We start from the raw sequence: 12,744 nt of genomic DNA on the forward strand, positions 1-12,744 counted from the left end.
TCCAAATTCAACCCAACAACTATGTCAAATGTCCTAAAGATCCATAATGTTGCAAACCTTAGGAGATTCTAACACTCTAACCCACATGAACATGAAGATTCAGGGACAAGACATAAGATGTAGCAACCAAACATGGTAAAAATCGAGTCTTAGATAGTTACAAAGGTCTAAAATATTGACAACACAAAGGATGATGACTATCTTGTTGAATCTTGTCTCACTGCTTCTTCTTTCTTCCTTCCAAGGCTTCAAGGACACCAATAAGGGCTCAAAAAATGGAAAGTGTTGTGGATTTATTTCTCCAATATCTGCTTAGATTTTAATATAATCATGATTTGTAACTAAATTACTCAATAAATTATGGATTTTTCTTCAGGCCCAAACAAAGAAACTTAGAAATAACTCTTTTTTTTCTAGGCCTAAAAAGGAAATTTTTAAAAGGGGACTATTGTATTACTTTAGAAAATATCACAAAAACTATTCTTACAACAGAAATGGCGACTTCACTTTCATCATTTAGGGCGGATGAGAACAAAACATCAATCTGATTATTTTTATGATTTTTGAATTTTTTTTTGTTTTATCCTATAACCTTAGCATTTTAATGGATGATATATAATCCGTGAACACAATACCTTTAAGGCGTTATTTATATTTTTTGTTAAACCTCATTAGAAGCTTGTAACATCAATAAAAATCATGCCAAATTTGAAATTTTTAGAAAACTTAAAGACCATTAAGTTATTACAATTTGTTTTCAAAATAGTATGATATCAGAGTTTGCAGAAATCACAATCATAAATCAAGGAAGTGTACGGTCACGCCTTCGCCTTCCCGCGATCATTCGAAGTACCTGAAACAATAATTGATATATGTAAGCTCAAAGGCTTAGAGAGTTACCCCCAAAATACCAACACCATACAGATATAACCATGCCATATAAACATATAAGCAAACAACATGCATAATAAGCCTTCAGCCTGACTAGACCGCCTCGCAGGCCTTCAGCCTATCTGGACCGCTCTCCGAGCCTTCAACACGTTTGGACTACCTCGTAGGGCCTACAACATATCCAGACCGCTCGATGGGCCTTCGGCCTAACTGAACCCCTTTGCAGGGCCTGCAGTTTATCTGGGTCTGTTGGCCTTCAGCACAAAGCAGGACCGTCTCAACCCAACCCTAATCAACAAACATGTGCACATACATATCATACACTAGCATATATAACAGTTAAACCGATCTAACAGATCACTAATCATAACAACATCCTATTACCAAGATACAGAGCTAACCGGTCACTAACATAACATCATCCTATATACCAACATACCAACCTAACCATGTCACTAAGCATATCACCATCCTAACCACCACAATGTAAACCATTGGGCATACCATGCAATAAACCCAAATACAAATCCGATAAGGGTCGACATTGGTGCCTTAGACCCATTAGATATAGTGAGGATAACTCACCTCATAATTGTTGCGCTGAAGTGATAAGCTCAATTCTCAGATCACCTCCACAAACTCCACCACCTGTATTCACCATAGAACCATATCCATAAATTTCCAGTTTCCCAAAATGCCCCATAAGTCAACTAGTCAACCCTTGGTCAAAGTCCAAGTCAATGGTCAAGGTCAACAATCCATGTTGACCCAACTCGTCGAGTCCTTCCTGAACTCGAGAAGTCGTGAAATCCCCCATCGACTTGTCAAGTTTCCCTGCACCTCATCGAGTTCATGCATGTTCAACAGTCGGGAAAACCCTAGCTGACTTGCCAAGTCTTCCTACAGACTCGGAATCGCCGAGTTGACTATGGAACTCGTCGAGTCCCTTTAGTCTTTTCTCCATTCAGATGCTTTTGATTAGAGTTGCTTGGGAAGCTCAATCAGATCCACGTCACTTTTCATGTTTCTCAGTTGAGAAAGTTCTTCACATATGAGTAAGTAGTTGTAACCTTGGAGGATATTCATGGAAATGAATAAATTTTAAAATTTTATCTATTAAGTCACTTAGAAAATTCAGATTTGAGAGTTATAGCTCTTGGTTGAAGGGATGAAGTACTTAATAAAAAAGTGTTAATCTAATAAGCACGACTCACCTCTAGATTGTTATAAACATTATTGTCATTCTTTCTAACGTTTATTGTTTTGGGAATGTAACAGGGATGGAAGAAACTAAGAAGTTCTATGAAAGCTTCACCTCAAGGCTGAAACATCAAAGATCTCCACAATTGTTAAAAAAATGTGTATGTGTTATTTCTAAGGGTGGAATTGATACAATACCCAACATTTTTTCGTTGAACCATCTATCGTATCAAATATAGTTAGTACAAAATTTTTGTTACCACTACTATATCAAATATAGTTAGTACCAACATGTTTGGCTGCCAATAAATTTGATTGATACATGTTGATAATGGTATATAAGAACATGTATAGAGGTTTTATGAATGAAAAATTCATATTCTTAAAAATTCTGAAATGTAAATGAGGCTTTTGTGAATGGTTGAGACTGAAAACTCGATCAAGAATGATTTTATTAATTTCTAACATAAGCTCAAAATTTAAAGTAGCTGAGTAAATGGAACACACAAACATAAGTTTAAAAACTTTAATAATATGGATACTATACGGATTTAAGAAAAAAAAAAATTCTACCTTTCGTTGCATTTTTGTAACTTTAAGGGTAGTAACCGAATACAACATAAATGTTTAGAGATTTCGGATAAATCTGACTTCAAATCTTAAACGTTTGACATGAAAAGTCAAACTTTATGCTTTATGCATTTATAAATTGGATTATTACCCACAAATGTATTTATTAGATTGTTCTTAATTTTCCAATATAGTAGGAAACCGCCCTTATTTTTATTTACCATTTTGTTTCTTTTTCATGTATAATTTATTTAGGAACATAAACATATTTTGTGGTAGTGACCATTGATTTGATGTAAAGTCATGGTTTATATCAAGATTGCTTGCAACGGAATGCCTTACAAGAAACAAGAACACTGATTCCAATAGGAAAGTTATGATAGAAATGTATTTTAAGAGAATAATAAAGCATCACATGTACTCTTGTTATAAGAAATAAAAATACAGTTGGCCCTTCCAACAGGTTGTCATATGTCTTTGTGGTTACATATTTCTTGATATTTTAAACATGTATAACCTTGCTATTTATGCTTAGCGAAGATCTAGCTTGTAGGTATGTTTGTCAAAATTTTTTCTTTGTTAGTAAATAATTTTGACAACATAAATAAATGTGTGTTATATAATGTCAAATGTCAAGATGTGAAGTATGGGATGAATATATAAATCTTGATATTATGGGTTAATTTTTCGTATTTCATTATCTTCAAATCTTAAGATTTATAACTAATTATATGTTTTTAATGACATGGAAATGGATTTTTTTTTTCATATAGGGTTCTTCTTTACGAATTGTGTATTAGAAAGTGTGGACGGATGAGAGGTAGTGGCTTAGGGGCTGTTTGGCAGGATCTGAATTTTTAAGATCTGAATTTTCAAGAGGTCTGAATTTTTAAGAGGGTCTGAATTTTTAAGAAACAATAAAAATCATATGAACTAATGATTCCCAATAAACAAGTCATATGAACTATTGATTTCAACAACAAACTTTTCAACTCATATCAAGAGAAATCATAAGACCATCTAAATGTTCATAAAGAGAATATATGACCATCATATGAAATCAACAAACAATTTCATCAAAACATCTTCAATTTCAGCAAGAAATTGCCGATTAGCAACATGTACACAAGTTAATAATCAATTTATAGGCAAAGAAACTGAAATTAATGCTCCTAATAACAATTTTATCAAAATTTATACATACACCAACACTTAAAACCCAATCCAAATCTGGTATAAGCTAAACATTCCAGAAAAAACATATTCAACTCTTATTATTAAGTTTTAGGGTAAAGAGGAAGAAAGTCTCACCTGCAACCGGAGGGGTTTTCGACAGCAAAGTCGCTGGTGGATGGAGCAACTCGTTATCTCGGAGAAGAACGGAGTTGGTTCAGGGAATAGCGGTAGCGACCGGAGAGAGACGATGTAGAGAAGCGAAGAGTTGATTATGCGATTATGTGCACAGCTTGAGAGGCGAGAGAGAAAGAATCGATGAGTAATGGGTTGGAGGGTTTGATTGTCGTCGGAGATGGCCGCACAAGCAGTGGCAGTGGTCGGCTGATGTCGAGGGGATAGCAGAGGGTTGTAGTCGTACGATCGGAAATGCAGTTGGAAGGATGGGTCGGCATTTGTGAAAGAAGGAGAAGAGGAAAGAAGTGGAGTAGCAGGGCAAAAGAGGAACGCGCGTCATTTTTTTTAATTCAGAGACGCCCCAATATCTTAAAAATTAAGAGGCAACTCCCAAATTAAGAGCTATAAATTCAGATATTACCAAACGGTCTGGATCTTAAAAATTAAGAGATTGCCTCTTAATTCTCCAATTAAGAGGCTATCAAACAAGGCCTTAAAACACTAATATCTCGTGCGAATTAGAAATTGACAGAACATTAGGTGGATGTTTAAAGCTACTTTTCATATTTATAGGTGTATGTTTCTAAAACTTAAAAAATATTAATTGAAAAGTTTGAATTTTTACGTTTGTTGACCATCGTTGCTAAACGGTTTCTGTTATCTGAGTGGATAAAATTGTTCGTGTTAACTATGTAATGTAAGTTGTTTGTGCTTTGACTAAAATATCATCGGTGTTGATACTCCATTTTATTGTTGCTACAGTTCTTTGCCCCTGAAGTTGTTGCAATTCCTACTATGAAAAACTTGGTTGTAATGAATTGAGATTGATGATTTGATATTAATTTTTTTTGTCAATTCTTGTGACATAAGTGTGTGTTTATTGTGTTATAATTTCAAGAGAAAACTTATGGTTATTTACTCATGTAAAATATCCAATTATTTAGAAATCCATGTAAAATTTTCATTGCTCATTTAATTGTAATATGATCGTGTAAATCATTAATCATATAAATTAACTTTTATTGCTTATTAATAACTTAAATCTTATATATATATATATATATATATATATATATATATATATATATATATATATATATATATATATATATATATATGTTCAGGTTCATTTAAGACCATTCTAATTTTGTGAGACCGTGAGACCAAATCTAAAAATAATTTTAAAATACAAAATAAATGGAAAAATCCAAAAAAAAAATTTTAAAATATTATTTTCGGAACTTGAATTAACTAAAAAAAATAAAAATAAAATAAAATAAAAATAAAAATAAATAAATAAAAATTCCGTTTTTTTTAAATACATAAAATATTCTAAATAGAATATTACACTGACATATTCTAAAAATTAATTTTAAAATGCAAAATAAATGAAAAAATCTAAAAAAAAAAAATTTAAATATTATTTTTAGAACTTGAATTAACTAAAAATAAATAAATAAAATTAAAAAAAAATATATTTTTTTTGAAAAATACGTAAAATATTCTAAATAGAATGTAAAATATTCTAAATAGAATATTATACTGTACATATTCTAAAAATAATTTTAAAATGCAAAATAAATGGAAAAATCAAAAAATTCTTTTTTTAAATATTATTTTCGGAACTTGAATTAACTAAAAAAAATAAAAAAAAATAAAAAAATACGTCTCATGGTTTCAGAAAATTAGGCCGTCTCACATGAACCTAACCCTATATATATATATATATATATATATATATATATATATATATATATATATATATATATATATATATATATATATATATAGTAATACCATAATATTTTTACACCAACAATGTTTATTTGGTTGGTGACATATTGATTGATTTTTTGTGGTACATAGTACTAGCTATTCAATACGTTGTAAGCGCAACTTTTAAAGGCAAAATCACGAGGCATCATTTCAATGCTTTGGAAATAAAAATCCTAATACAAAATTACAAGGCATCACTGAAGCATTGATAGTGGCAATAGTCTTATACAAATATTTTGCTCAAGAGTCACTTGAATAAGTATGAGAAGCAAGCCACCCATCCACCATAGTCAAAGCTTCTTCAGGCTTGTACAATGCCACCCCGTGACCTGCACCCTGCATAACAGCAGAACCCAAAAGAATTAAAATTGGAGACAGAAAAAAAAAAAAAAAAAAGATTTATTCGCTTAAATTACAAAAAGTCCCTTATAATTTTATTATAGTTATTATTCATAGATAAATTACATACATTTACATTACCTATGTTGTTATTATTGATTAAAAGGAAAATCATTCATATTTAACGGGGACAAATTACTAAAAACACTTAACCAAATGCCCACACTTCCCTAATAATTAAAGTTTGCTTCAAATAGATCATGATGTCGTCAACTGACTAATAAGACGCATACCAGTAGAGTAAGTTTAAATGTCGTGTTTCTTACCTTAATAGTTGCATATTTTAATGAGTATTCTCTCAGTACATATGTCCTCTGATATCTACAAAAGACATTGAATGACCAGTTTGCATGATTAGTTCCCAAGGCAAAAATGCATCATTTTAATGAAATTAATTAATTGGAATTAAAGATAAACACAGATCAAATAAAAATAATATGAAAGTATTTTACTAAAATATTCTAAAATTTTTTGCTCACCCTGCGATTTGGTCATTAACAAACCATGGTTCCCATTGCTTCTCTACCGGGAGATTAAGATTACTAATCCACTTCTCTGTGCCCACATGTGGAAATGTCATGTCATGATCACCACTGTGCATTTGAATTTTTCAAGAAAGACACATATAAGATATATATATAGCAATTACCAAAACAAAAACATTATATATATATATATATATATATATATATATATATATATATATATATATATATATATATATATATATATATATATGTGTGTGTGTGTGTGTGTGTATGTGTGTGTGAGTGTTTTCGAGAAAGATTAAAAACAAAAATGGCCATTGATTTATTAAATCAATGGTCATTAGAAGGCAACGTGGTGTTTATAATATTTAGAAAAATAATGACATTTTTAAAAGGATTTACTTTAATTCTGTTGCTATTAAATTTTTTTAAGTAGAACCTCCTATATAAATAAATATACAAAAGTAACCTTTTTGTAATAATGAAACGAGAATATTATCTTTCTAAAGTATGAGTATTACCATATGATCAAATATTTGCATTTCTTGGCAAGAAGTTGTTTGTGGGTGGGGATAGTAGTGAACACATCGTATGAGTAACATTCTGTGTCCTTTTTCCCCATATCGTAATGAATACTATCGTTTTTAATCACCCAATTTTCTATTGTTCCCTGTATATATAAAGAAAGTCATTTAAGATTGTTGAAGTAATAGCATGTTTTGTGTGAATGAGTTGTAACACAAAGTAAGATCAAATCTAGCAGTTTGCATGTGAATGAGTTGTATATATATATCCTGGGGACATATACACAATGTTTTAAAAACTCGGTTTTTAGTTGAACCGGTATGTTGACCGGTTCCCGGTTCAACTGCCGAGTGAACCGGTTTCTATATTTTTCATGTTTTTTTTTCTATTTTCCTACACATACATACATATATAAATTATGAATTTGATATTTACAAGTTCAAACATTAAAAATACACATAAAAATAAGTTGTAAATGAATTAAAATATAATAAAATAACACATAACCATAAGTTTTAGTGTTTTACATCAATCCATATATGCTAAAAAGAAAATAAAATATAATACTGAAACCAAATATAGTTTTAGATGAATACAACCACATCAAAAAACTTTATAACATTTACCATATGTTTTTATTTAGAGAAAACTAAATAGATTTGTAAAAAAACCATCAAAACTTATTATGTAAATAATTCTTTTTCATGTGTTTTTATTCGGATTAACTGGTTCAACCGGGTTTTTCTAAAAACCGGCCGGTTCAATCCGGTTCAGAAATCAATGTAAAACCGGTGATAGTTGAACCGCTCCCTCCCCCGGTTCCCGGTACGACCGGCCGGTTCAAACCGGTTTTTAAAACATTACATATACATATATACATAGATATATACACATACGATTATATATAACATACCTCACGAACATGGAGAGCTTTCTGAACTTCCTTTTTGTTTGCCCAGATTCCTATAAATACATACCTAGCTTCCTAAACAAAGAAAAAATAACGGTAAAGTCAATAAAAGAATCATATATGGGAAAACTATGTGTTGATTTGAGTATTTGAAAAAGAAAAATTACTCGACAAGTTGGGTCCGTGTATGTTGTATCACACATTGGATCTAATATGTTCTCTAAGTTGATCTTGCTTGTGGCCTAAAAATGGAATTTTGAATTAAACTTGTGCTACATAAACTTGTATAAGATCTTACAAAATGATATTTGTATACCTCTTCCACCTGTTGGAGATTATTCCAGCAAAGGACATTGTCTACATCATTGGAGATATAGTTACCTTTACATGTTTGTTTTGTAGACTGAAATATGAAACAAATATAATCAAATGACAAAATAAATAGTGGTTACCTTGAGAAATAGATGGTCATATTTTGGTATTAATATTTTTCATTACCTCATAAATATCGGTTGATATTAGTGATAGCCGATAAGCAAACTCAAATCTTGAATTAAAATCATTGAACTTATCAGTTAAAGGGGAAACGCTAATGACTCCCTATATAATGCAAAAAAAAAAACATTAGTTAATATGACATTCTATATTTCCTTTTATATAATAATATTTGTAAATAACGTTATAAAGTTTGCATATTACTTTCATATTTAGTTGTGGTTGATTTCCACGTTCATTGCCTACAAAGTACCCGACATCACAAACATAATGTTAGAAAAATCAAGCCTTTTGGCAATTAACAACTATGAAATTAATGATAAAATCTAACGCACAATAGGAGTACATGTAATAAATAAACAAATGAATAAACGTATATAAGAAATTGTTATTCATTTTTCTGGATTATCTAGTTCTCATTTTAATAAAACGGTCTTGGTGTAACACAATCAAAAAATTCGAATATCCAAACCATATAGTCCAAACAAATTGTCCAATACAACAAATGTTAGTTTTTGTTATTCTTCTCTCTTTCTAAAATAATCTTTTTCCTTTTAAAAGAATTCCAATTTAGGCAACTTATGACCAATTATATTACACTCAAAGAGAAGTGGAAATGAGTAAACTCATCATCATGATCAACAAGAGCAACCCCTAAAAATTGAAAACCATAGTTAGAGATATTACCTTTATATACATTTAAAGCGACATTTGGTATGATAATCCCCATGTATGAAATCCCTGATACGTAAAACGGATTGCTGAGAAACCTAGGGTGATCCGTAAACCACTGTATAATTAACATGTAAAACAAAATAAATTTCAAATTAAATAAGACAATATAATAATAAATTAATAGAAGTTATTACAAAACCTTTCGTAAAAAATCATAAGCATATGAAGCTAGAAGGGAATCACTGCAAATCGTTCCTTCGTATGTCGTTGAATATGAGAACCCTGCTCCCGCTGGTGCATCTATGAATAACATATTCGCAACCTACAAAATTACAAGATTAATTGTATGTAAAAAAACGTTCATGTAGAACATAAAATCCATAGGATTATAACATTAATTTTTAGAAAAATGTTTCGGGTGAGAGAATGTGAACCTTATTCCATGGATATGGATTCAACTTCAATGTAATGTTATCCTCCGTTGAAGTTTCCAAATTGAAATTGAGTGGACCTACAAAAGAAAATTGGTTAGTTAATTTTAATGAATTGTGGGTAAATAAATTCTGATATGTTTGGTCAAAAATGCTAAAATTCAATTTGGTATTACTTATTAAAGTAACTTAATAATAGACTTCAATGCCTTTAAATTTGGAAACAAATGTCCTTAAAGTACGATTTAATTTTGCATGTTTGGTAAAAAAATGCTAAAATTCAAAACCATGCTAAAATTAAAAATAATTAACAATCATAACCAATAAATATATCACGTGATTGACACAAAACTCGGATCAAACCACTAAATTAATGTAAGTGTACTTTTTGAAAAGTTAACAAATTTGTTCCTCATCTAATAAATGTTATCCAGACAAAAAATTCATCGAACATTAATGATCTCATATGTTAGCAACAAACTGAAAAATTAGTCTTGAAATTAGATTCTTGTAACCATGAACATGAGGAACGTAGTGATATAGTTTAGGAGACAAGATCACACTCCGGTGAAGTCAACGCCGGTGGAAGCTAGGTTTCCGGCGAGGGTTTCTTGGAAGGTGGATCTGTGTTGCGATGTGAACAACAACAGAAACAGCGTCGACGAAGATTTTAGAAGCTCCGGCGAAGTCACTGCCGGAGATTGTTTATTCTAGTGTGTGTGTATGTGTAATTAATATGGTTGGTTTTTGCAATAGATAAATAAATTGAATGCAGACAAGAATTATAGTTACAAGATTACCTATTTGATACATCATGGAGTAAAGTACAGAAGTGCCGGGCCCACCGGTGAGGTAAAGAAGAAGAGGGTCTTCCGATGGGTTTCTTTCAGACTCAACGAAATAGTAAAAGATCTGAACTGCTTCATCTTTGCCAACTCCAATGTATCTTTCGAGAGAACAAGAGTAATTAATTTAAGAGTTGTCTGAAACAGTTAAGACAATGAAAACGGAGACATACCCGGTTTCCAGACTGAAAGGAAGATCACCATCAAAACCGGGGAGTCTCTTGATGATTGACTTTGAGTTTGATGCGCTTATGGAAAGTGCAAAGATTATCAGAAGGGAAACGAGAGTGTGTTTTGATTCCATATCGAGAGTTGTCTCTGCGTAAGTAGTAGGTGTAACGTGTTTATGTAGACATGTGTAATAAGTAGGTGTAAGTGTGGATATGTGGAGATGTGATGTGCCATCGTGGTTTGGTGTGCAAAAAGAGGAGAGATGGGATCGTTTGTGTAATTTTGTAAGCTCGTCATCTCCAAACAATTTTCATTTTAACTTATATAAATTATTAAATTATTAATAATTTATATAAGTTAAATTATTAAATACGTATCTTCTAACTTATACAAATTATTAACTTATATAGAGATGGGATCGTTTGTGTAATTTCATTCTTTTAATGTATATAAATTATTAAATACATCTCTTCTATTAATTTGGTTTTAACAAATATATAGTTTATATTTTTTTTTTCATAACATTAATATTAAATAAATAATATTATATTTATAATACGTAATTATAAGCTTTTGTAAAATACGTAATTATGTTTTAAAATTTTCAATATATATTTAAATTTTAATATGAATTTGATACACAAAAAAAAAATTTATATTTATAATTAATTAATATGATTTAATATATAACACAATATTATAAGTATTAAATATTACATTTAAATAATAATTAGTAAGCAAAAAAACCAAAAATGTATAAATATGTAAAATGAGATTCTAAAACCAACAATTCAAATTACATCCCCATTTTGGAGTAAATGAATAGTATAACACCATATTTTGTGTTATACTATTCATTTCCCTCAAAATGGGAAAAAATGTGGTAGGGTTGGAGAGGATTGAGAGAAGAAATAAAGGAAATTATAGAGAATGACAGTAGGTTGGAGATGGTCTTAGATCGATCGTTGACCAACAAACGGGATACTCGAGTGTTTGATCACAAAAGCGTTATTCAAAAAAATATATATTTAGTGTAGTTTGGAAAATATTTATAAGCAATGTTTTTTTTATTAGGCATCAGATCTGTGAAAATTAAATTTCTATTAAATCAAAAATTAATTGATTATAAGGCTAAAATGAGTGATAATACTCCTAGCATCTTGATATATCATTTTTTTGAATGTCACATCATTTTTTGTCTTAACATATAATTCTTAAAATTTTATAATGAGTGGTAACACTCTTAGCATTCTTTTTTTTTTTTACTTTTTCAATTTTAATTAAGTTTTATTTTTTTAATACGCAAACATTCAATATTACATAAATTCTATTTTTTTTAATACACAAACATTTAATATTACATAAAATTTATTTTATTTAAAAGACAACACTTAATATTTAAATAGAAAATTTTAAGTTAATTTAAAACATAATACTAAATTAAAAGGTTTCTATTTTTGAACAAAAAGTACCAAGTTGCTTATACTTTGGGACAAAAAAACCATTGTTGAAACTTTGGGAACTAGTTATGTAAATTCTTTATCTTCTTTCTCAATTATCTATTTAAAATGCAGCAAATTTCATCTAAAAGCTTTCGACACTTCCTAACCGCCAAAAATGAAAGGATTTTCCAATATCAATTCAACCAATCAGGATAGTTTATTTCTTTCTCTCACTTCTCGTCATGCATATAATGAATAAATTGTAGCGGCCTCCCTAGCGAGTGTTAGGGGTGGTGTGCTCCATCCTTAGCGTCTTTTTAGCAAGTGAGGTAACAATCCCACTCCGTTTAGCTTAATGAATTATATTAAATTTATGTTTAGCCTAATGAATTATATTAAATTTATCAATTATAGAGTCATTTAAATTTTGTTTCGGATTGTAGTTATTCTTATTTTATCAAAACTATTTAAGAGATTGTACTTAAACTTCAAATGACTTTTGATCCATATATATTGACTTCTATGATTTAACTTAATGTTTGACTTTAAAACACCAATCAATGTGTCAAGAAATTG

The 12,744-nt window shown here is 30.0% G+C and overlaps 1 protein-coding gene across 1 annotated transcript; it reads right to left on the reverse strand.

Annotated features, from left to right (window-relative positions):
- Positions 1–5,908: 5,908 nt before the first annotated feature.
- On the reverse strand, positions 5,909–10,922 carry LOC145045805 (serine carboxypeptidase-like 13). Its single transcript, XM_078994120.1, has 14 exons — positions 10,729–10,922; positions 10,511–10,656; positions 9,714–9,790; positions 9,479–9,601; positions 9,292–9,394; positions 8,809–8,846; positions 8,608–8,709; positions 8,426–8,512; positions 8,277–8,351; positions 8,113–8,184; positions 7,196–7,344; positions 6,666–6,779; positions 6,453–6,507; positions 5,909–6,123 (listed from the first exon to the last, which is right to left on the reverse strand). Exons 1-14 carry the CDS (start codon positions 10,857–10,859, stop codon positions 6,028–6,030), a joined length of 1,368 nt encoding a protein of 455 aa, XP_078850246.1. The 5' UTR covers positions 10,860–10,922; the 3' UTR covers positions 5,909–6,027.
- Positions 10,923–12,744: the final 1,822 nt, after the last annotated feature.

This window comes from Lactuca saligna, chromosome 1 (genome assembly GCF_052625555.1).
Source record: "Lactuca saligna cultivar CGN05327 chromosome 1, ASM5262555v1, whole genome shotgun sequence".
NCBI classification, from domain to species: domain Eukaryota; kingdom Viridiplantae; phylum Streptophyta; class Magnoliopsida; order Asterales; family Asteraceae; genus Lactuca; species Lactuca saligna.